At 56.8% G+C, this 25,791-nt stretch overlaps 1 protein-coding gene across 2 annotated transcripts in view; it reads right to left on the bottom strand.

Annotated features, from left to right (window-relative positions):
* Nucleotides 1-25,791, bottom strand: part of SEPTIN9 (septin 9) — a 149,736-nt gene that overhangs the window by 105,850 nt on the left and 18,095 nt on the right. The window contains exon 1 of one of the 2 annotated variants that reach the window (XM_080827584.1): nt 19,992-20,113. The exons of the other annotated variant lie outside the window; for it this stretch is intronic. Within the exon in view, the coding sequence (XP_080683710.1) occupies nt 19,992-20,013 (22 nt within the window). The 5' untranslated portion in view covers nt 20,014-20,113. Of the gene's footprint in view, nt 1-19,991; nt 20,114-25,791 lie in introns of those variants that run through there. 2 annotated transcript variants of the gene reach the window in all.

The following is a 25,791-nucleotide window of genomic DNA, read 5'->3' as shown; positions in this document are numbered from 1 at the left end:
GCCTGTGGCACTCATCACGTTCATGATTACTACGACATCCCCCTTTAGCCCTGGAGAAGCTGCCGAGAGGTAGCCTGCCCATCCCCTCATCTCTCCATGGGCAGCAGAGGGGCAAGGAAGGCAGGAGCCTGTCCAGGCCCCAGGGATCAGGGCAGTTGCTGGGAGACATGAACTCGGCCTGTCCAATCCCCACGTCCATCCGTGTGGCCCTCAACAGGACCAAGGGCAGCAGGGGCTGTGGCTCTGAGTCCCTGCAGAAGGCTCTTGAGGCCAGGGGACCGGGTGCACAGTACGTGCGATGCTCGGGTTGGGGGGAGGGGAAGCGGGCGTTCACTAACCCCAGCGGAGCAGGGGTGCTAAGGGGGCAGGACGCTACCCACTTCTGCAGAGCAAAGCTGCCCGGGCAGCCCTAGCTTGCTCGCCGAAGCCAAGAGGTCCTGTTTGGCGCGGTGTCACATCTAGGTCCAAGAACGCCCCCACCAGCAGGGAGACCCACCCCACCCTGTATTACTCTTACTCCAAGACCCAGACACTGGCTCTCCCCTGAGGACAGATACTCAGAGCCCTGGCACAGAAGGAAGGGGCCCGAGTGCTTCTAAATTCCCCCCCTCCCCCGGGGCCAGTGTTTGCATGGGTCCCCCGCCAGCCCTCCACCGTGGAAGGCCCTTCGGAGGCCATAGCCCCTGGGTGAGTGGCGGTGGTCTCCACCCACGACAGCACGGGTAGAAGGGGCACGGGACACACGCAGGTCCCACGATCCACGGGCAGGCTCTTTCCAACACCGTGACCACCCTGAACAACCGCCACAGCCAGGACACCAGGCAGGACCCCCCATTGGCCAACGTTCCAGAGCAGAGTCTTGGCAGCCCCCCAGGGGGCTCGTGCCGGAGGGCAGAGGCAGGCGTGTGCATGAGCCGTACGTGGGCAGCTCTCCCCACACATGTGGCTGACAATCGCCCGCGTGTCCCTGCCAGGAATCTGGCGCACAGCCCGCCAGCCACGGGGCGCTGGTAATCCCCAGCTGCTCCCCTGACGCCACTCAGAGTCGCCGTCCAAGGCAGGACGGAGAAGGTCACTGTTTTCAAGGTCACACACCCCGAAGGGAGGCACTGGGCCAGGGAACGGAGGCAGACACTTGGGCCGAAGCCATCGACTCTCAGTCACGCTGGTCCGGGGGAGGGGGGCACCCATTCATTGGGCATTTTATTGAGCAACTATAATGAGCCGAGCAGCACAGCCCAGCCAAAGAATCAGCTCGTGGAAACACACCCAATCCTTCCCTGCGTCTGATGTCATAGGAGGAACTTGGGTTTTTGGAGGTGCAGGGCCCTGGATAGAAACCCCAGCTCAGCTGAGTTATCAGCTGGCGGAATCTGGACCAGTTTCTCGGCATCTCCAGGCTTCAGTCTCCTTGCGAAATAGCAGGTCTCGGCAAGACGATGGGACGGTGTCTGCAGGCAGCCCTGGGCTGGGCGGGTGAGTGGGCAGCACACAGGACTAGGGCAAGTCCTCGTGGACACATGGGACAAGCAGGCATCACGCCTGTGCCACCCTGTGCTCCCACTGGGAACGTCCACACAGTAATCCATTCATGCCCGTCCTCGGGGGCAGGGAAACGGCAGCAGGAGGCCACACGTCCCTGCAGCTGCTTCTCCCAAAGCTTCCCAGAGGCTCAAGTGTCATTTCCTTCCCGGACAGCTGCTGGGTCCCCGGATCCAGGGGCAAGCCTAGTGGGCCCCGCAGCCCACAGAGCGGTGAGCGAAGGGGCTGGCAGGAGGGGATCTGAGCCTAACCAGTCACCTCCAGGCAGTGAGGGGTCATTCAGCCCTCCCTCCGGGCTGGGCAGGGGCTCTCGGGGAAATCCAGTTCCTGGGAGACAGGCCAGACAGAGGGGTGAGGCTACAGGAACGCCCTTCAGCGTCTGCAGCAGAACAGGCCAGAGAGAGACTCAAACCCGACCAGGACCCTGGCCACTCCGAGACCCGCTGCACGTCCGAGGAGAACAGCTGCCATCGAGTACATGCGCGCGAGTGTGTTTGGACAGGTGTGTGTATGTGTGCGCACACAATGGAGCGAGGCAGGCCTCGGGCAGGTCCCTGTAACCCCATGCCTCAGTTTCTTTATCTCTAAAACGGGGATAACATTAGCTACTGCAAAGGGTTATCATGAAATTAAAATGTGTTCATGCTTGTAAAATTTTTTTTTTTAAGATTTTATTTATTTGCCAGAGAGAGAGAGTCCACACAAGCAGGCAGAGAGGCAGGCAGAGGCAGCGAGAGAAGCAGGCTCCCTGCCGAGCAAGGAACCCGATGCAGGACTGGATCCCAGGACTCTGGGATCATGACCTGAGCCGAAGGCAGCGGCCTAACTAACTGAGCCACCCAGGTGTCCCAAAAAATGTGTTCATGCTTGTAAAGCGCTTAGAATAGTACAAGTGTTACAGGTTTACTAAATAAGTCAAAAACTAAGACACATGTTATTCCGTGCTTAAACAGAGCTTGGCATGCAGCCAGCCGCCGTAGCTGGTGTTCTTGAAGCTCTCAGACGCGGGGCCCGGTGGGGGGGGCCCAGATGCAGGGGCTCTGCACCAGGGACCCTCGGCCGGGGGTGGGGTGTGTGTGTTCACACGTGCAACACCGAAGCATATGTTCATCCACACACGTGACAATCCGCACTCGTTTCCCCAGACCCTTCTGACACCCCACTTAATTACGACATCTGGGATCAGGCAGGTAGGCCACAGGGCGGAGGCTCCGTTGCCATAGGAACCAGAGGCCGCCAAAGACAAAAAGCAGGGCTGGAAGCGTGGCAGGATCAAGCCTGGCCTGATCCCCAACTGTAAAGACAAAGCAGAATGTGTGGGGCCTGAGCAGAAGGCCCCCTCCCGATTCAAGCATGTTCCCCACATCGTCACACCTTGAGGGTAAAGTTCCCATCAAGTAACAGACACGTTGGCAGGAGCCTCAGAGGCCCCTTCTACAGCTTTCCTGAACAATCCCCACACAGTCCCCGCTTGAATACTTCTAGACATGGGGGACTCACTACTTTGTGAACTGGTCTGCTCCATTGTCAGAAAATCCAGCTTGTGGGCAAAATGCCTCTTTATGTGACGAGTCAAACTACACTTTCTGGGACCTGCCAGGCGTCTGGTCCTGAGGGTGCATTTTGGAGGAACTCGGACTAAGTCCTTTCCTCCTTCTATGTGACAACCCTCCAAATATTTAGACCAGTGACTGTAGCTCCCCCCAAGTAATCTGTACACCCAAGGCGAGGCTCGAACCCCAAGATCAAGAGCCACACGCTTGGCTAGGCCAGCCAGGCGTCCCGGCAGCTCTTCTCTTTCTGTGCCTCCTGTCCAGACAACCCCACAGCACCCTCCCCTCCCCTGCTCTGACCCCCTTCAAGCCCCCCCCCAGCATCCAGGTACCCACACCCCACACTGGGGCCCTCTCTTGTCCTACACATCCTCCTTCACGACTGAGCCCCAGAGAGGCCCCCTCTGCAGAGAGAGCCTGTGGGAGGCTGAGCTGTATTCCCCAAAAAGGTATGTTGAAACCCTAATGCCCCGAACCGTGAAAGCGACCTTATTTGTAAATGAGGGTTTGCAGATGTGATGGAGTGAAGAGGAGGGAATCCTGGATTGCAGGGGGGGCTAAACCCCTAAACCCACGAGCTGGTGTCTCTGTAAGAGAAAGGAATGGCTCTCTGAACACAGAGACGCTCGGGGGAGACAGCCCTGGGGAGCCCGAGGCAGAGACGGCCGTGGGGTACTGGCCGTGGCCACCGGAGCCCGGAGAGAAGCTGGGAGAGGCTCTCGGTTCTCCCTCAGGGTCTCCAGAAGGAGCCAGCCCGGCCGGGCGCACTCCCAGCCTCTGCAACTGTGAGAGGAGTGTCTGCTGTGTGAGCCCCGGTCTGCGGTCCTTTGTTATGACAGGGACTGAGCAGGGATGGCCCGGTGGCTGGTGTCCCCTCCCTCCTGCAGCAGAGCCTGCATCCGCTGGTTTGTCCCGACTGCCAGGTCACGCGGCTGCTTACCCCGAGCTCCGTCGGTCAGTGGGTACGCGCAGACCTTCCCACGCCCCACAGGCCGGGCGGCCCCGCGCCCCCAGAGCACCTGCGGCGGGGGCCCCCCTTCCCACTCACGGTCAGCTGGGGTTGGTGGGGCGGCCTGGACCCCGTATTCGCACAGCCTGCCCAGACCACCAACTCAGCCGCCTGCCCTCCGCCAGTGTGGGGAGCCCCTGGGCGGCGGGGGTGGAGGGAGTTCTGGCCGAGGTTCCTCTCAGGGGCAACCCCATGATCCTGGCCCAGAACCCCCAAGCCCCCCAGAGCTTGGGACAAGACCCCCCCCCCCAACAGGCCCGCAGCCGCTCTGGACGCCCAGGGCCGACCTGCTCTTCTGCGCACCGACGGGCCCCACCCCCACTTTCTGCTCAGCAACAAAAAGCACAGTTTTGTGCCAAAGGTGGGGCCTGAAGTTTCCCAGAGCCCGGTTTCCTGCCAGGCCTAGGTACAATCTGTAGGACTGCTCGCCCCTGCCTGTGTGTGTGTGTGTGTGTGTGTGTACACACCCGTGTGCCCACGTCCACACGTCCCACCACACGCAGCACAGGGCTGGGCAGTGGGGGGAGGTTCGCTGACATTCTTCCTGGTGATCAGGAAGATAGTAAAATGGAAATGAGGGCGGCGCACGCACACACACGCACACACATACGCACGCACACACGTGCGCACGAACACACACGCGCACACACGCACACAACCCGCAGGGGACGCCCTTTTCCTTCCTTTCCTTTCACCTCGGAGGATCCCGGGCCTCATGCAACAAGGGTAAACTTACAACGTGACGGAATCAGCGTCCCAGGCACTGCGGAAACCTCCCCCGGGGCCTTCTAGGTGTGGACGGTGTGTCTCCCGGTATCTGTCACATCTCCTGTCCCCACCCCCGTTTCCTCCTCTGGGCTCCCCAAACCCTAGGGCTGCCTGCTCTGACCCCCACCTTCGCCCCTGGGTGTGAATCATTTCCTCCGCACACGCACAGACACACGGGCCATGTGGAGGGGTGGGGGGGAGCGAGGGACAGGCTCCCTTGGGCAGCACAAGGGAAGGGGCTCCTCTTCCCGGCTCCCGGGGCCCCGAGCAGCCCGGGGCTTGCCCTTCTCGGCCTTTCTCTAGCACCCAGGGGGCCCCCCTCCCGGGCACCTGCTCCAGCTCCCGGCCCACTGCCCAGAAACTTCCCGTGGACCAGCTCCCACCTGCCCACGCCCTCCAGAAGCTTCTCTGCCACCCGTAAGCTGCTTCCACAGACCGGCTCCAACCACACCCTCTGGGAAGAGCGTTTCCACCAGGAGACCACAGGTGTCTGCGGCAGCCACCCTTTCTCCAGCAAGGCCCGAACCCCAGACCCAGTGAGGCAGGGCAGCTGGGGCTCCTGGTTCTTCCCGTCCTCTCACGTACTGTTCCCCAGCCCCAGGGCCACAGCGGCCCCCTGTGTGTGTGTGCGTGTGTGTGTGTGTGCGCACGCGCGGTGAAACCTCCCTGACACAAAAGTCACCGTTTTAACAATATTTAGGCCTGGGTTTCTGGGACGTGGCATCTGCCCCGTCACTGTGCAGCTATCAACTTGCCCATCTCTAGAACTTTGTGTCTTATCACACTGAGACTCTGTGCCCCTCAGACATGAACTTCCCATTCCCCTGGCCCCAGCCCGCCAGCCGCTGCCCTGGACGCATGTGTCTCTGCAGGAGACCCGGCCCTCGGTTCTCTGGGGGATCCCACGAGAAGTGGCTGTGCTGGAGCACGTGGGAATCCTGGGTTTTGTTTTTTGAGGCACTTCCACCCTGTTTTCCACAGCAGCCAGCGGCCGAGCGCGAGGGCTCCGCTTTCCCCACATCCCGGTCACCGAGGGTTACTCTCTGTTTTTTGGATAACGTGAGTATAAAGTAGCAGCTCCTTGTTGTTTTGATTTGCGTGTCTGTAACTTCTGGTGACACTGAGCATCTTTTCCCGGGCTTGTTGGCATCTGTGTGTCTTCTCTGGAGAAAGGGCCACACCAGTCCTTTTGTCTGTTTTTTTAAATTGGGCTGTTTGGGTTTTTGTTCTTGGATTGTAGGAGTTCTTTATATATTCTAAGTATTAATCCCTTATGGATATACGGTTTGCAAATATTTCCACCCACCCCGCTTACGTGGATTGCCTTTGCTCTCTGTCGAGGTGTCCTGTGAGGCACAGAAGGTTTGTTTTTTTTTTTTAATTTTGATGAAATACAACCTATCTGTTTTTTCCTTTGTCGCCTGTGCTTTTGGTGTCCTAGTCAAGAAACTGGGACCAAACCCAATGTCACAAAGCTTTCTTTCCCCTGTGTTTCCTTCAAAAGTAGCTGCTGCTGCGTCTGCAGCTCTGTGTTCTCCAGAGCCTTGTTCTATCCTTTTAGCAGCTAACCAGCTTCTACCTGCTAATAATGCTGTAGGTTACATTTTGCTGTTCAAATTACTGGTGTGGTGTGGTTTCTGTTTCCTGCCTGGGACCTGACACATACATCAAAGTAAGTAGAAGGAAGGAAATTATGAAGATAAGGATAGAAATAAAGGGGAAAGAAAAAGAAGAAAAAAAAAGTTCATTCCTTGAAAAGATCTACAGATCAGGGCACCTGGGTGGCTCAGTAGGTCAAGCCTCTGCCTTCAGCTCAGGTCATGATCTCAGGATCCTGGGATCGAGCCCCACATTGCATCGGGCTCTCTGCTCAGCAGGGAACCTGCTTCCCTCCCTCTCTCTGCCTACTTGTGATCTCTCTCTGTCAAATAAACAAATACAATCTTTAAAAAAAAAAAAAATCTACAGATCAATAAGCTCAAAGCTAGACTGATGAGAGAGAGAAAGAAAGAAAGATGGAAAACTTAAATTACCTGTATTAAGAATGAAGGGGGTGCACCTGGGTGGCTCAGTGGGTTAAAGCCTCTGCCTTCGGCTCAGGTCATGATCCCAGGGTCCTGGGATCGAGCCCCACATCAGGCTCTCTGCTCCACGGGGAGCCTGCTTCCTCCTCTCTCTCTGTCTGCCTCTCTACCTACTACTTGTGATCTCTGTCTGTCAAATAAATAAATAAAATCTTTAAAAAAAAAAAAAGAATGAAGGGTTATCCCTAGGAGCCTACAGACACTCAAATGATAATAAAGGAAAATTATGAACTTTATATGAATAAGTGCAACCACTTACATGAAATGGACAGATTCCTTCAAAATACAACTTACCAAAACTGACACAAGAGGAAGTAAAAACCTTGAATAGCTCTCTCTACATATCAAATGCATTTGATGTATTCAATTAAATATTAAATTCATTTAACATATTTAATACACATACTTAATTTGTCATTAAAAAAAAAAACAAAACTCTGGGGCGCCTGGGTGGCTCAGTGGGTAAAGCCTCTGCCTTCGGCTCAGGTCATGGTCTCAGGGTCCTGGGATTGAGCCCCGCATGGGGCTCTCTGCTCAGCAGGGAGCCTGCTTTCTCCCCTCTCTCTGCCTGCCTCTCTGCCTACTTGTGATCTCTCTCTCTCTCTCTCTGTCAAATAAATAAATTAATTAATTAAATAAAATCTTAAAAAAAAAAAAAACTCTCCAAGAAGAAAACTCTAGGGACAGACGGCTTCCTTGCTCACTTCCATCAAACACTTAAGAAAGAAATAACACCGGGGCGCCTGGGTGGCTCAGTCATTAAGCAACTGCCTCAGGCTCAGGTCATGATCCCAGGTCCTGGGATCGAGCCCCATATCAGGCTCCCTGCTCAGTGGGAAGCCTGCTTCTCCCTCTCCCATTCCCCCTGCTTGTGTCCCCTCTCTTGCTATCTTTCTCTCTGTCAAATATATAAGGAAAATCTCTTAAAGAAAGAGAAAAAGAAAGAAAACCAATTTTATGCAAACTTTTACAAAAAATGGAGAGGAGGGTACACTTCTGAACTCATTTCATGAGGCTGAAAGAATGCTGACAAAGGCATGACCAAAACAAACTAACTAACCAAAAAAACCCCAAACCAATAATATCCCTCATGATCTACATAAAAAATCCTTTACAAAAAATTAGGCAAATCAAATCCAGCAATGTATGAGAAGGATTGCGTATTGTAACCAAGTAGGACTTAACGCCAGGAATGCAAGCTGGTTTAATGTTCAAAAATCAGTTGTTGTAATTCACCCTATTAGTAGAACAAAGGGGAAAATAATGATCTTTTCAATAGATACAGAAAGAGTCCTTATCAAAGTCAACATCCATCCATGCTAAAAACTCCAGCAAACTAGGGACAGAAAGGAATCTCCTCCGTCTGACAGCATATTTGGAAAATCTGTAGTTAACATCCTAAGCTCCGGCACAAGACGACGACGATACCTACTCACTCGTATTCAATATGATACTGGCTGTTCTAGCTAGTGTAATAAGGCAAGAAAAAACAATTAAAGGAATCAAGGTCAGGAATAAATAAGTAAAACAAATACTGGGATTAAAAATGACTTTGAGGGGCGCCTGGGTGGCTTAGTGGGTTAAAGCCTCTGCCTTCGGCTCAGGGTTCTGGGATTGAGCCCCGCATCGGGCTCTCTGCTCAGCAGGGAGCCTGCTTCCCTTCCTCTCTCTGCCTGCCTCTCTGCCTACTTGTGATCTCTCTCTCTGTGTCAAATAAGTAAAATAAAGTTTTTTTAAAAAATGACTTTGACAAGGTCACAGGATATAAAATGTATATACAAAAATCAACTGCATCTTATTATATACCAGCAGCAAACAATTGGAAATGAAACTTTAAATATATACTCAATTGACAACAGCACCAAAAAAATAAAATTGTTAGAAATAAATTTAACAACTGACATGAAGATCTTTTCACTGACAACTACAGTACAGTACAATTCTATAGAGACTGAAGAAAAACACCTTTAAAAATGGAGACAGACTTGAAACAAATAATACATTATATGTTGGTTTACAAAATAAATAAATAATAAAAATGGAGACATACCATGTTTATAAGATTAGAAGAGCTGATGTCATTAAAATCAATTCTCTCTAAATTGACCTATAGATTCAATGCAACCTCAAAATTCACACAGCATTTTTTTATAGACGACTAATTCTAAAATTTATAAGGAAATTTAATAGACTGAGAACATCTATGGGCACTGGGCAGACTCAGTCAGTAGAGTGTGCAACTTTTGATCTTTGGGTCATGAGTTCAAGTCCCACGTTGGGGGTAGAGATTACTTAAAAATAAAATCTTTTAAAAATTTAATAAGAACATCGAAAGCAGTGGTTTGGATATACTGGGAGAGCTTATCTCAAGGCTTATTATAAAGCCGCATTAATCAAGACATGGTGGTCTTGGCCAAAGCATAGACAGAATATCAATACAATGGGATAGACTCCAGAAATAGAACCACATATACAAAGTCAATTGATTTTCAAAAAAGGCACTAAGGTACTCCAATGTCTTTTCAAAAATGGCACTAGAACGACTGGGTATCTATACTGAAAAAATAAACCAGCTAGCAAAACCCAACATAATGAACCTTAACCCCCTACCTCACACCATACACAAAAGATAATTTCTAAACCAAACATAAAAGCTATAACCATAAAGCTTCTAGAAGAAAACACCGAAAATACCTTTGCCACTTGGGAGCAGGCCAAGGCCTTCTTATAAAGAACACAGAAAGCAGTAACCACAAAGAAAGAAATTTGTTACATTAGATTACATAAAAATTAAAATTATAAACTTTTGCTCCTTGGAAGAGATCTTTAAGAAATGAATATTCAAGGGGCACTTGGGTGGCTCAGTGGGTTAAGCCTCTGCCTTCAGCTCGGGTCATGGTCTCAGGGTCCTGGGATCGAGCCCCACGTCGGGTTCTCTGCTCGGCAGGGAGCCTGCTTCCCCCCCTCTCTCTCTGCCTGCCTCTCTGCCTACTTGTGATCTCTGCCTGTCAAATAAATACATAAAATCTTTAAAAAAAAAAAAGAAATGAATACTCAAGGCACAGAGCAGGAAAAACATATTTACAATACACATATCTGACAAAAGACCAGTATCCAGAAAGAATAAAAGCCAAGCAATGCACTTCTAATATTTTTTTAAAGCTTTTATGTATTTAATTGCCCCCTGGTGGGGGAGAAAGAGAGAGCATCTGGCAGAGGGAGAAGCAGGCTCCCTGCTGAGCAGGGAGCCCCATGCGGGACTCAATCCCAGGACCCCAAGATCATGACCTGATCTGAAGGCAGACGCTTGACCGTCCGAGACACCCAGATGCCCCCAAAACAACCCACTTTCAAAATTGGCAACAGATTTGAAAAGGCACTTTCCAAAGGGAAAATGGCTGAGTCCCCTGTAAGCACACGAAAATGTGCTCTCCGGCGTTCGTCATCAGGAAAATGCAAACTGCAGCCCTAACGAAACACCACGACATGCCCACCCGAAGGATGGAATCATAGAGTGACAGGGACGTGGAGCCACGGGAACTCTCCGACACAGCGGGCGGGGCGTGTAAAACAGTACGGCCACCTTAGGAAAAGATCTGGCGGTTTCCTGTTAAAAGGAAACTCATACCAACCTACCCTCTGGTCCAATAATTCTTTTTTTTTTTTTTTGATAGATTTTTATTTATTTGACAGAGAGACACAGCGAGAGAGGGAACACAAGCAGGGGGAGTGGGAGAGGGAGAAGCAGGCTCCCGGCTGAGCAGGGAGCCCAACACGGTGCTCGATTCCAGGACCCCGGGATCATGACCTGAGCTGAAGGCAGACCCTTAATGACTGAGCCACAGGTGCCCCTGCTCCGATAATTCTACCTGGTATTTAGACAAGACAAACGGAGGCTTATGGTCCCCCTCTGCCCACCTCCCACAAATTGTAGAAGATCGCTCAGGGCAGGGGCCCCCAGCTGGCTCAGTCGGTGGAGTATGCGACTTCTGATCTCAGGGTCATGAGTTCGAGTCCCATGCTAGGGGTAGAGAATTACTGAAAAAACTTTTTTTTTTTTTTAATATTTAAAAAAGAAAAAAAAAAAGGAATGCTCACCACAGCTTTATTCCTAAGAGCCTCACACCGGAAACATGAAATGAATACCACTCAGCAATCATGGGACAAACTACGGCAAAAACATAGACAAGATGGAAAACAACACACAAACTGGCAAAATTAATCGATAGCGGAAAATGCCGGAATTTTGGCAGCCCCTAGGCAGGTGGAGGCAGAGACAGACTGGCGAGGAGTGTGGATGGTGACGCCCTGCAGCCCGACAGCACTTAGGACGCACCGTGGGAGTCTAGGTCCGAACTCAGAGGGGTTCGCTTAACTTCTGGGCGTTCCATGGTGCATCAGTTTTACCACCAAGAAAGAAACAGAAACTTCAACCAATACTGGAGTGCAGCTAGGGAGATGCAAGCTGAGGTGTCTGAAGGGTAATGTGTGCGGATATCGGCAACTTATTCCGACGTGGAGCCCCCAAATCGCACGGGTTGTTGGGGGACACGGTTGATGTGCATTACAGAATCCCGCGGGTGGACGCAGGGGGACACAGGGGGATGCTAGAATTCTTTCAGCTTTCCTGTGTGTTTGAAATCTTTCACAGTAAAAAGTTGGAAAACTTTAGAAGAGACTGAGATGTATCAACCACAAATAGGGAAGAAGGATGTAGCCAGAGCCCCTCCCCCCCCCGAGGCAGGAAGCCCTCAAAGTCCACGGCCTCGGCGGGTCTCAGTCTCCAAGGGGGTCCTCGCTCCAGCACCGGCACCTTCCCACCCTCCCCGCGATTCCCACTCTCTCCACCCGCCACTTCCCCGCGCCAGCCGGCGGTGAGCGGCCCCGGGAAGGGGAACGAAGGCAGGGGCAGCCTCGTCCCACAAATAGGGTGAGCGCGGAGACGGGGCAGGGGCTGGCGCTGGAGGGCCTGCACCGCCACCTTCTGGGGGAAAGGCTTTCTGCAGCCCAGTCCGTCTCGCTTCTCAGGTTTGCAGCCTCCTCCCTCCCCAGGCCCCGCCCGGCCCCTCACTGCAGTAATGGGGGCACCCATGCCCGGACAATGCACATTTCCAGAACCCAGACCCCACTGTCCACTCCTCCCCAGAGAGGTGCGAGCTGGGGCGGGGGTGGGGGGGGCGCTACAGGGCGTTCCCTGGAGTACCCCCCACCCCCCAAACCTTCAGCACACGGCACAGAGGCACAGCCCAAGCCCCCAGTCCACGGTCGCCCCCCAGCCCCAGCCTCTCCCTCGGGCATGGCGCCGTCGGGATCAGGACACGCTCGTTGAATGAGGATGCTGGAGCCTGGAAACATGCAGATGTCCACCCTCCGAAAGCCGTGCCTGGCTTCTTACCAGATAACAACGTCCTGGGACATCTCCCCAGCCCTACAGCCCAGAGCCCTGCATCTTTGAACAGAAATGCCACCTGGAAAGGGCCCCACGGCCCCTGGCAGGCCGGCCAGACCGATGGCGGGGAGCCACCCACGTGCACTGCAGGAGCAGCAGGGCCAGAGAGGGGCGCGGGCCCAAAGCGAAGCCCCCGAAAGGCGAGGTCTCGGGCCTGGGAGAGCCTCCTGCACTCGCCCACCGTGCCTGTGTCGCCCCCGCCTGGGGGCCCGCGGATGGTTACGGGGCACACGAAGTAGCAAGCAGGGCTTGACCGAAATGTCCCCCGTGTGGACTGAGGACACACGGGCACCCACTGTCCACTGTCCTACGAGAGCAGCTCTTGAGTCTCCATCCCCTCCCGAGCCCTTGCCAGGTGAGCGGGAGAGGCGGCTGCTCAGTCCCTGCCCGCAGGAGGGGTGCTGGTCCCCCGCGGGCACGTGGCGCCAAGCGGAGCTCCCAATAACTCTGCCCAGGGACGCGGGAGCTGGAGGGACGGGAAGGAGCGCGCCGCCCCTCCCACGCCTGCTGCCACGGGGTCACCTTCCCAGGACTCAGGCAGCCTAGCCTCACCCCACGGTTGGCCAAGCAGACACCAGGCCACAGCTGGCATCCTCCTAGCTGAGACGGCGCAAGCCCCCCTCCTCGAGTCAGCAGCCGCCGGGGCAGGGCTGGGCAGCGGGTCAGGGCATCTGTGGCCTCGTCAGCCACCCGGGTCCCCCCAGGAATCAGAGACCCTCCCTCTCCCACTGCGAAGACCAGCTCTCCCCCTCCAGGCCTCCCGGCTCCCCCTCCCAGCCCACCGCAGGGGACACAGCAGCCACCGGGCATCCAGGGCCCATAGCTCCTTCCACGGGGCACCCCACGGGCCTCCCCAGCACCATCCGACCCGGCCCCTCCCCTCACCTGGATGACCCAACCTCAGGGCCTTTGCATTTTCTGTTGTCTTTACCTGGAAGCTCTTCCTCTGAACGCTGGCCTGGTGGAGTCCTTCTGGTCATGCACATTTCAGCTCAGTGTCACCTCCTCAGAGAGGGCCTCCACTAATCCCCCAACACACACACACACACACACACACGGACACACACACACGGACACGCGCACCAGGTCACAATCACATCAACCTGTTCTAGGTTCCTTCACAGCCTTCGTCTAGATCACCTGTCGATGCGCTCACTGGCTAGCTGCTTGACACCTGGTTCAGACGGAGTCCCAGGGGAGCAAGGGCTGTAACCTCCTCGCTCCCGGGGGGGGGCCGAGAACCTCAGCAAGCACCTGCACATTGCGGGACCTCAAGAAATATTCAAAAAGTGAGCTGGCATGAAGGGGGCCTCCTGGGACTGCAAGTAGGACCCCCGCCAGGGAATGACAGGAGGTGAACTCCAAGCAGAAGCTACCACACAGATTGTTGGCGGGAGGGGGCAGGAGAGCAGGCGGGAAGCACAGGGCGAGCGGGTTCCCGCCACCCGCACCCCGCGGCCCCGCCGCACCCATCTGCTCCCACAGACCCACCCAGCCCCAAAAGCATGTAGTTTCAGAGCTGGTGCCTCTTTGCTAATTTCCTAGGGGTGTGTTGGTTTGTTTACTCAGCTTTGCTCAAGTCAGAGTTTCCTCATTTGTTTAAAGGGGAAAAAAAGAAAACAAGGAAGGAGGAGCTGACGGTCTAAAGGCGGAAGTGCTGTCCCCTGCGAGCTGAAATCCGCGGTGCTCTCTGTCCGGAGGTCAAGCTGTGGCCGAGACACTTCTCCAAGCTCAGGCCACTTGTCAGGAGGAAATCTCCCCTGTTTCTCGGTCAGGTCCCACCCTGCCCTTTGCCCAGTCACACGCCCAGCCCCAAAAGGAGCTGAATCCACAGCCAACCCCGTCAGCGGAATCCGTGTGTGGCTGGTGAAGGCGTGCCCGGTGCTGGAGGGCCTTCGGGCAAAGGGGTTTGAGCAGCAGCCTCAGGACGGAAGTTTCTGCCGGCTTGGAAGGGAAGACGAGAGGGATGAGCAGCTCTGAGCAGGAGGCGTAAGTTCGGACGGCAGAGGCCACGTGAGAGGGTGTGGGTGGACAGGCTTCCCGAGGAGCATGGGGACAGACCAATGGACCCTGAGCCCCACACCCTGCCACACAGCCAGCCAGTGTCACATGCAGGCTGGGCAGGGGGAACCACAGAGAATTACAGAAACATCCATACGGTGGAACCCAGAACGTCCCAGGCTGGCCTCCACTGTCAGCCCAGAAGGGCTGGGCTTGGGCCGCCCCGGGATGTAGCACATGTCCAGCCATGTTCCAGGCCAGAGCTGAGGCTCTGTTGGCCAGCCTGGGGCGGGGAGAGATTCAAGGCCTGGCCCAGCCCAGGATTTCCCCACTCTCTGCCACCCAGAGGAGCCAGCCTGGGTGTGAGAAAAGAAAAGGAGTGAATCAGGAACCTTACCTCACACCATATACAGAAATTAACTCAAAACGGATCAAAGTTCTCAACGCCAGAGCCAAAACTATACAACTCTTAGGAAAAGTCACAAGAGAAAAGCTTTGTGACAATGGGTATGACATCACAAGCACTGACAACAAAAGGATGAATAGTAAAACTGGATCTCATCAAACTTAAAAACTTCTACACATCAAAGAACACCATCAACAGCGTGAGAAGGTAATTGACAGGGTAGGAGAAAATACTTGCAGGTCGAGCATCAGGTAAGGGATTAATATGCAAGATATATAAAGAACTCCTATGACCACCACCACCACCACCACCACCAAAAAACAAATGACCCAATTAAAAACTTAGCAAAGGACTCGAAGAAACATTTCTCCAAAGACACACAGACGCCAACAAGCCCCGGAAAGGGCGCTCATCGTCTCTAAGCAGTTAGGGAAACGCACGTCAAACCCGCAGTGAGATACCACTTGGCATTCATGAGGATGGCTCAAAAGAAATAAACAAGTCAATAAAATAGCAATGTCGCTGAGGGGGTGGGGGAATTGGAACCCTTGTGCCCTGCTGGTGGCAATGGGAAGTGGTGCAGCCACCGGGCAAGCAGGACGGAGCTTCCCACCGAAATTAAACATAGAATTCCCACACGATCCGGCAGCGCCGCTTCTGCGTGTGGACCCAGTATGTCTGAAAGCAGGGCCTGGAGCGGATATCTGCACACCCGTGTTCACAGCAGTAACTGTCACAACAGCCCAAAAGCGGAAACAATGTAAAGGTCCAGCCAAAGATAAAAGAAGAAACACAATGTGGTCTATCCATAGAATGGAACCTCATTCTGTCTTAAACTGGAAGGAAACGGACACCTGCTACAACACCATGAACCCCGAAGAGATGATACTAAGTGAAACAAGCCAGGCACAGACGGACAAATAGCGCACCACTCCACGTCTGCGAGGCACCTGGAACAGTGAAGCTCACGGACACGGAGAGGAGGGTGGTGGCGGCCAAGGGCAGAGGAGAGGGAGAACGGAAAGCTGATGTTCCGTGGGAGCAGAGTTTCACGCTGGAAGATGAAGTTGTGCAGACGGATGGATGGTGACCCAACTCTGTGCATCTCATTAAATGCCACCGGGCTGTAGGCCCCCAAATTGTTAAAACAGCAATTTGTGTGTTATGCATATTTTGCCCCAATCTTTAAAAAGAGTTCAGAGCCCAGCACAGAGTTCCAGGGATCCCGGGCCCCCGGCAGGCAGGACCAGGGAGCTCCAGGGAGGAAGCAGGGCCATCTGCTGACCGGCTCTTGGAATTCCAACAAGCCCGAGCTCTCCATACCCCACCAGGTGCACATGACACAGTGGCAAAGGCCAGCAGCCACACCAAAAGGTTCAGAGGGGGACAATGAGGAATCTGGGACATGGAGTCATCCGTGCATCTGACACCCCAGGATCAGAGTGGGTTGAATGGTGACTCCTACCCCCAAAAACACATGCTCACTTGGAACCCCTGAACACTGTCCCATTTGGAAATAGGATCTTGCTGGTATAATTAAGTTTAGGATCTGGAGATTCAATCACCTGGGATTACCCAGGGACCCAAGTCCAGGGATGAGTGTCCTCATAAGAGAGCAGTGGCAGAGCTTGGGGACACAGAAGGCTCTGTGACAACAGGCAGAGACTGCATGATGTCCTACAGGCCAAGGACCACCGGGAGCACAGGCATCCCCCAGAAGCCAGGAGAGGGGTACAGAGCAGCAGCTCCCTCACGGCTTCCAGAAGGAACGAGCCCTGCCGACACCTTGAATTTGTACTTCCAGCCCCCAGAACTGTGGGAGAGTCCGTGGCTGCTGTTTCCAGCCGCTCGGTCTGTAGCACTTGCTTTCAGCAGCCCTGAGAAACTCCTCCGGGGGCCAAGTCCCTTGCGGGTCAGAGCCAGAAGAGGAAGGGGCCCAGGAAAGCTACTGGCCACACTTCTCGTCTTGGAGATGAGGGAAATAAAGCCAGAGAGGACACAGCGGGTCCAGGCAGCTTGGGACCTGCAGTGTCTGTCCAGGACCAAGGGGACAAGTACCTGGGGGAGGGACAGGTGAGGGGTGTCCAGCTCCCTGCCCTCCCCATGACAGTGGACACCCCTGAGAAGAGCAGACCCCCACCTCCCAGACGAGCGTGCTGTGCCTCACTGTGCCGGGCAGACGCCCAACCACGGACCAGCGCTCCAGTGACGGAGCAACCCTCCCAGGACCTCCGCCGACGTCCACGACCGAGCAGGACCTTCCACGCTCCCTGCCTGCAACTCACCCGCGAGGCCTGTTCCCACCCTCCCCGAGGCCCAGCGGAGCTAAGTTACAGCTCCCCAGTGGAAAGTTCCCTTCTTGGAGATTCTCTCCCTGCTGAAATACAAGCGCTTGGAACGAGATAAAACTGCTTAATTTGTAAAAGCCACAGAGCCCGTCCAGAACAAGGGAAAAAACCCGACCCTTGGCTGGAAGGAGCAGCCTTCTGTGTCTCAGCGGCCAGTCGCTGCTCCATGACTCATCCCTGCCCTGCTGACAAGCCCTCTGGTATCTTCCCGGGGCAGTGGGGGGGAGGGGCAGCCTCCGAGAGGGCCGGGGCTACCCCACTGCCCAGGAGGAACCCAGATCCCAGACTCACAAACCTGGCAGGAGCCCAGCACTGCCAAGAGAAGGAGCGAGCAGAGGGAAGGGTCCTGCGGCTGCCTGCGGCTGCCTGCACCTGCCTTCCCCGCCCCACCAGCTCTTCCTGGACAGCAACGGGCAGTGGCCGAGAACCAGCCAGATGCACCTCACATACCAGCCCAGGGGGGCCCAGGCAGTGGCAGGCCTGTCTGGAAGCAGTCAGGTGGGGCGCTGGGCCGGGCCGGACATCGCGGCCCCCAGCCCTGCCTCTGCCCGCTGCGCGGGTGGGGACTGAGACAGTAGTCACAGTGCCTTACAGCAAGACAAGGGGAGAAGGAAGGAGCCTCCGGGGACCCCACAGAGCAGGCTCAGAGGCCCACGGCTGTGGGGTGTTGCCTGGGGTCACGCCGGTCCAACCCCTTCACATTTCAGGCTAGGAAACTGAGGCCCCGGGCTGCAGAGGGACAGGATAGAACTCATTTCCCAGGGTGGGGTGGGGGGCTGCTTAAAAGCCGAGTTACAATCAAAGACCACAGTCAAGGTCTGAGCAGTTCTGAGGAACATGTAAGGAAAGGGCTTGAGGCTTTCCATCATCATTCACATTTGTAACCAGTTTCTAACAAAGCTTGGAAAGAAATAAGAAATTTTTAGCGACAACACATCCCTACAAGAATTTCACCGATAGTACCCATTCCTCCTCAGGTACGTCCTGAGAGAAGGTCCCGTTTCCATCCCTCTGGGGCAGTCCCAGCCGAGGGCAGCGGTGCCTAGTGTGGCCGTGAAGGCGCAGAGCTGACCGTTTTCCAAGGCAGTTGGTTCAGCTCATGAAAAGCTGCTGGGGTCTGACTAGCCCAGAATGTTCCAAGAGTGCTGTCACTTCCCAAAGAAGTGTGTGTCCCCACTGTGTGTCCTGGCTCTCTGCTCCCCTGGCTCACCCATCAGGGCCATGGCTTGGTCATTTGGGAAATGAAGGTTGGACCCACGGCCACCGGGGCCCTGTGAGCCAGGCTGCTGAGGCGACCGTCCTCCCGAGCCGCACAGGGACCCCGTGAATGTCCCCTCTGCGCAGGGAACTCAGGCTCCACAGCCCTGAACCAGCTGGCCCGTGTCGCTGAGTCCACACCTTGCCTCCCACGGGTCTCTATGGCTGCCCCACATCCTGTGGCGGTCCCAGTGGCACAAATGCATACACACACGCACGCACGCGCGCACATGGCCACTCAGCAGCTCTCTTCCCATAAGGATCTGATCAGCAGAGAGAAGGAGCCTCAGGACAGGCCACACTTCCCTCTGGCCTCTCGGGGAGCCCCCTAACACACGCAGTGGCAAGCAACAGACGAGGGCTACGGCATCTGTGGGGTGACATTCTGAGGCTCACCAGGGTCAGCACAGACTAGCTGAAGCCCAAGGAGAGCCCAGACCTCCCCAGTGGACCAGGACCCTGACGGGGGCCCGCAGCAGGCAGCAGGCGCTGTAATGAAGGGGAACTGACTCATGATGTCAGACACCGACCGAGTCACAGAGTGTGCCATGGCCGGCTGAGTGGCTGGGAAGCCTGACCCAGGACGGGGGGGGGGGGGGCATCGAACCGGGATGACTCAAGCCAGAACAGCCTCCTTTCTCTTCAGAGTGGGCTCTCACACCGCCCCAACGGCTCCGTGCCCGCTCCTTGGGGGCTGCCAGTGAGAATGGCCCAGCTAGAGGCGGCGGGATGCCCCAGGGGAGCAGGGACGGGCCCAGACCCTCGAGGCCCCTCCAGCCCAAGGACCAGCCATCTGCCCTCACTGCATGCCCTGAGGTGACATCAGGATGTTTTAAACAGCGATTCTGCTCCAGAATCTGAGTGGAGCCCACATCCGCTGGTCGTCCTGGCCTAGAGCGTCCCTCGGTGACCCTAGAAGATGTCACTCCCCCTCCCCACTGCAGGGTTCCCAGGTGACTGAGGACCCAAGTGACACACCCAGCCCCAAGGGGGACTCGCTGCTGCTAAGGACCCAAGCCTCTGGGCGAATGGGACCAGCTGTGTGTGCTGTGCGTGGGCATACACACGCGCGCGCACACGTTTGCACATCCCTGAGCACCAGGAGCTCCACCCCTGCAATGGGCGCCTGGGAAGGCACCGAAATGCTGTTTCAGGGAGGAGACCAGGCGGCCTTGAAGACGGACTTTGGCTGGCAGCTGAAACACAGCCCACACAGTGGGTGAACCAACCAGCTAGGGCCCACATGCCATCCGCCCAGACCTGAGCCGGCCACCCGCCCCCCGCCCGGCCCTTTCCTGGAGCCGCCACCACCCGTCTGGGCATTCGCAGCGCCTGGAGAAGCAGAAGTGGCCCGCTGGGGACCAGGCGGAACGGCGAGGGGAAGGAGAGCAGAGCCTCAGTGAGAGCCAGACTTGGTGAGGCTCCGCTCTGGGAACACTGCGTCCCACGGCCTCAGAACAGTCCAAAGGAACAGAAATACGTCCACACGAATGAATAAAAGTGACCCCCGGGGGCTGATTTCCCGAAGCGCAGACCCAGCTCTGAGTTAGGGGAGGGGGCTGCGGGGGGCCTACCTGTGATCCGGTCTCTCTCCATTACTACGGATATATTTAGCAGCAGGCGGGAGTCCCGGCGTCCCCCTTTCCAGAGGCGTCCTCCCCTTCTCACCCCCGACGCCCTCCCTCTTTCGGCCTCCTCCTCCTCCTCCTCCTCCTCCTCCAAAAACACTCTTTGTCTGGTCTAATTTCTTCAATCTGTTGCAATCACGAACGCATCCAAATTACCACATTTCCATGTGCTGATCATATGTTTGTGCCCCAAACTGAGGTAGCATTGTCTCTTCGAATCCGGAGGGAGAAGGGCCGGTGGCCGCGCGGGAGAGGCAGCGGGGCGGGGGCGGCCGCGAGGCTCCCGCAGCCCCGGTCCGGCCGGCCCGTCTGGGCTTTGTGCGCGGGGAGGCTCCGGAGGCGCGGGGTGCAGCGGGCGGCTTCCGGCCTTCTCTCCACCCCCTCCAGCCCCTCCGCCAGGCCTGCTGCTCCTTTTTAATATCCACTTGGAGAAGCTTAACTTAGCCTCTTGGAAACCAGCTCGCAGTCAAATTCCTGGCGACTTCCAAAGTCTTTCATTTTCCCCGGGCCGCGAGGCGACGCTTCCTCTGGCTGAAGCGTTTGAGAGAAGCCCCGTCGCTGCGAGCCGGCCTCGCCAGGCGAAGGGGCCTGGCCCGACCCCTCTCCCTGCTCGGCCCCGAGGACGCAGGCGGCCAGGGAGGGCTCCAGAGCACCTGCCCCAATGAGCCCCAGGAGTTGTCCCTGGGGCTGCCCGGTGACACAGGCCGCAGGCTTGTCCCCGCCCAGGCTGGTGGGGGTGGGGAGGTGGCCCGAAGGAGACTTCCTGGAAGGTCCCAGTTACTCATGAGTCAGTGAGTCCCCAGCTGTCCCCAGGGAGGGAGCCTGGCCCTCAGCGCGGTTCCCCATACTCAGCATTTCTCTAGGAGGGGCCCCCCCAAGGCCTCGGGGAGGGGGGGGCTCAGCTGTTTCCTGCTCTTCCCCTGGACTGGGGGGGGTGCTGCTCACCTGGCAAACTCGGGGTGGGGGGGACCAGCACCTGGTCAGAGTTGGGGGGTGCTGTCCATGCACACCAGCTGGATGGTGGGGACAAAGTCCCTTCCCCTCCTGCCTGGGATGGGACCTCAAACGCAGTCTCCTATGTAGCAAGGGTGTCTCCTTGGTGGCAGGGGACACTAAACAGGAACCATCTCCCCACTCCCACCCCCTCTAAGCAGAGCCTGGAGGACAGCCCCAAAAGTGGCCTGCCTGCCAAGGGAAGGTGGGGACAGTGTCTCAGCCCAGGGAGGTCCCACGAGCTCAATAATGGCCCCCAAAGATGTCACACACCTTAATCTCTGCAAGTGGGACTTTATTTGGAGAGTCTTTGCAGATGGCATTAAACAAAGGGTCCTGATTAGCCTGGGTTAGGAGGGTGAGCCCTCAGTGCAGATGGGTGCCTCTCACCTCACCCAGGAGGGAGGCAGAGAGAGGCCTGCGGTATGGACAGAGAAAGGGATGTGAAGGCAGAGCGGAAACCTGGCGCCCCCACCTTTGAAGGCTGGATGCAGCCCCCAGAAGCAAGAAGAGGCCAGGAAACGATCCTTTCCTGGAGCCTGGGGGGGGGGGGCGGCGGGGCGCCACACCTGGATCGCAGACTCCAGCTCTAGAACCTCGGGAGAACACACCTCTGTTGCTGCGACCCACCGGATCTGTGGCCACGTGTTCGGGCCCCCAGGGAACACAGACAGGCCCTGTAAGCCCGCAAGCCCACCAAGCGCTAACAATCCTTGAGCGAGGACAATGGCAATCACGGAGAATGGGGGGGGGGGGTTATCCATTCAATCTCTTCCCCGATTTTGAAAAAAAAATCCCTCACTGGTTTTCCTGATTATAGACATAATATTTGTTCATTGTATTGAATTTAGACACGACAGAAAAGATACAAAGAAACCCCTTTAATACACGCGGGATGCTCCGCAGGGCAAGCCAGCCCAGGAGGGCCCCACAGACAGGTCCTCGGGTGGGAATCCGGGGTAGGCCAGTCTTCTGGCTGGCCATGGGCCGCCCCCCGCCGTCCCTCCCCGCCACCTCCCGCAGGCGCCCAGCGCTCAGGCCCAGGCTATGATTTCACTGCCGTCGTCCTCATGGCGCGCTGAGCACAGCTCTGACCCTCGGTGCTTCCCCGGCAGAGTTTGGCTCAACGTCTATGCCCCCCCCCCTCCATGCCTAAAAATCCAAGCATTCTGGCCCAAGCAGGGGAGCGTTTGAAACCAAAAACCTGGCAGCACCAATTGGCTCCAAGGAGGCCCATGTTAGTCATGAGCCAGCTCAGAGGCCAGGCGCAGAGGTGGGGTGAGGCCACGCCGTGGGAGAAGAGGGCAGCCAACCCCCCAGTGCTCATCGAGGCTGTGTCTAGGCACCAGCACTGTCACACCCAGCGGGGGAGGGGAGCAACGGGCCAGGCCAGGCCGGACCTGCATCCCCGAAGTGGGTTCCCCACGTGGCTCTCTCCTCCCCTGACAAGGCTCTGTGGTTACATAAACTAGATGCAGGCCTTAGATGCCTCTGGCGCATTAGCATAGTAAATTCGAGAGCAGTCCCTGTGAGGGGGCTGGCTTCCTTCCACCCAGCACTTCCCAAATTGGACCAACACCTGCCACCTGGGGGAGGCAGGACCCCCTCCCCCCACCGTGGCCACAGCTTTGGGAAACTGCCCCCACTCCCAGACTCCCCCACCACCCCGTGTCCTGGGGTGGGCACCGTTGCCCCACAGCCTCTTCTAGACGTTCCCAAGATGGTATCTCTGTCCTTTACCCCCCCAACAGATCTGCCCACCCCCCCGCCCCCGTCTGCAGACTCCTGACCACCATCTATGTCCCCATTCCGAGCGAGGGGCGTGGTAGGGGAGAGGAGGAAGAGTTGGGGGATGGCTTGGGGGATGGCTTTCTCATTAAAGGCAGGGCCGGGGAGGGCCCTCCAGGAAGCACAGCCACAAGCCCCCTGCACCCTGGGGAGGGGGAGGACACACAGCTACGAGGCATCCCCGGGTGCCCCAAACTACCCCCGCCAGGCCAGGAGGACGACTCCCATGATGCGCACAGCAGGGACCCCTGGACCAATGTAGCCTCGTCGCCTCGTTCCCAGGGTGCGCATTCTGAGGAGGGAACATGGGGACAGAGGAGCCTGGCCGAAAGGAGACTTCCTGAGGCCCTGGGCTCAGGCTTTCCACCCCCTCTCGCCGCCCCCTGCTCCACGCAGACGCTCTCAAATCCTCCATAATCAGCTCCAAGCTATGGGAAACTCTCACTCTAAAAAATGACTTTTCCGTTCATTTCCTGCTCATCCCCAGACTCTAGCACTGAGGTCGGCTTCCCTGAGTCAACAACGAAGGTGAAGGCGGTCCATCCTGATGCCCCCCGCTGACCCTCCCGCGGCCGCCGCCCCTCCCGTACCTGCCGGCAGAGAGGGCAAGCAAGGCCCAGGGTGAGGCGGGCTGGGGCCGGCTACATTCCGCTCAGGAACCTTCTCTCCACTCTTTATTGAGCAGCAAGTTTCGGCTGTTCCTAAATAAATACAACCCAGCTACTCTCTGCCTTGGGGATGGCTGCGGGGTCTACTGGTGCAAACAGCCCCGGCCGGCCGTTGGTGTGGGAGTGCTTCCAGAACAGTGTGGAAGGGAACCAAGACAATGGAGAGGGGCGGCCCAGGCGCAGCCAAATTCCACCGCGAACAGGTCTCATGCTCAGTCTCCCATCCCGGGTTGGGGCCGGAGCCGGAGCCTCGTGCCTCCAGGAGGCTCCCGCGGCCCGTGCGGCACAAGGGGATCGAGGAGCATGGAGGCCCGGATCTCGGGAGCATCTGCCCCGCAGCCCCTGGGGTTGAAACATCTCCCCAGATTACTGAGAAAGCCCACGAAGGGCTAGTGCCTTCCCGTGCCTCTCGAGAGCCCAACGTTCAGCCCGCTCGCTCGCTAGGTGCCCAACACGTGCTCACAGGAAGAACAATGAACTTGAAGAGCCAACGTGTCGGCTCTCCCGACCAGTACGGCCCGACAGAACTTTCTGCGATGACGTCAATGTGCTCTATCGACCGCCTTCAATGTGGGAGCCACGTGTGCCCCCTGCTGCAGGGGTGTGCTGCTCCCAACCCTCCTCCCCAGAGACACCGCATTCTCAATGAATTTCTTCACCAGAACACGAAGAGAAAAGCTACTTTTCAGCCAACGCAAAAGAAGGCTGACATTTCTATTTTAAACTCATTCTTGGGCCCATCACCCCAAGCTTGTCCTTCCCAGTTGAATTCAACAATATTTGCAGCCTGCGAGCCATGGGCCATAAGAACATCCAGCCCTGTGGGCGGGAGGACAAAGAAACCCCCAAGGCCAACCCTGGAGATGGACAGGTTGGGTCAAAGTCAAGGCCTTCAGAAGTACGAAGGTACAGGGCCTGTCCGGGCGCCGTGGCCAGGGGGAAGGCCAGGGCGCCCAGAGCAAGGAGGGAGGACGGGGCAGTGAGAGCCTGGAAGGCGACACGGGTCAGGCTGGGAAGCGTCATGAACACCGTCCTGTGCTTTAGTTCATCCCATGTGGAAAAGGCAACTAAGGGTCCTTTAAGCAAGAGGCCACGACCAGGTCTGTTTCGGATCATCACACGGATGGAGCCGGTGGGCGCAGGCGGGTCTTGGTAAATGCCACTGAACGCCGACAGGACCAGAGGAGCGTCTGTGGGGAGAAGGGTGCAGACGCGGTGGGCACTGATGCCTGACTGCGCCCAGGCCACGAGGCAGCCCATCCAACGGTCATTTGAGGGCAGGGGGAGTTGAGAAGATCTCGGTGACCTGCCGACCTGAGGGTGCTGGGGGTGGGGCAAAGGTCAAGGGCGACGGCTGAGATTTCCTGCTTGAGGACCTCAGTGGATGGCCAGGCTGAGACCCGAGAGAAACAGAGGAGGAGAGGGTGTCCGTGGGTGGGAAGGACGGCACCAGCAAGGGGCACCCGTGGGAGCCTCGGGCAAGGCCCACAGGCAGCCAGACTCCGGCAGTGTCTTCCTTGACCAGCGCCCCGCCACCAAGCCACACTCTCTCCCCAGGCCCACATGGCTGGGACGATGGCAGCCGGGCCCTGCGTACAGCCGGGCGTCCTGAGCGAGAGGCGGAGAGCTCCCCGGGGCCTGGAGCAAGGAGGGGTGCTCGAGCCTGGACAGAAAGACTGGGGGGAGGGCAGGAACACCCACCAGGGATGCCATGGGGCATCTACTCGTGAGGCGTAAGGGCAGAGACACGGCCCAGACAGCAGCGTTTCAGGGCGACCCTTCGGCGGTGAGAGTGCCGTCCACCCACCCAGGCCCAGTGGGATGTGCACGGGCTTCCTGGGGCTGCTGGCTCAGATCGCCACTCGGAGTGGCTTAAAACAGCAGAAGCGGATTCTCTCCCTGTTCGGGAGGCCGAAGTCCAAATCAAGGTATCAGCGGGGCCGAGCTTCCTCCAGCGGCTGCGGGAAAAACCCTTCCTGCGTCTTCCAGCGTCCCCGGGCTTGTGGCCACCTCCCTCCATCTCTGCCTGTGTCCTCACGTGGCCTGCCCCCCTGTACCTCTCCCCTTCCTGTAAGGCCCCCCACCGTCGGACTTAAGAACCACCCTAAGTCCGGCAGGATCTCATCTCCGGGGCCTTCACCGACCGCGCTTCTGAGAGACCCATGTCCCAGTCGGGTCGCTTTCTGAGGTTCCGGGTGAGCATGAATTCTGGGGGGACGTTAGTCAACCCCCTACAGCAGGGATGAGGCCACCCATCTCAGAGGCACTGGGAGGAGGAAGAGCGGGACGCGGAACAC

This window comes from Martes martes (genome assembly GCF_963455335.1).
Source record: "Martes martes genome assembly, chromosome: 16".
Lineage (NCBI taxonomy): Eukaryota > Metazoa > Chordata > Mammalia > Carnivora > Mustelidae > Martes > Martes martes.
The sequence above is the reverse complement of the archived record's forward strand: the minus strand, read 5'-3'. Positions and strand labels throughout refer to the sequence as shown.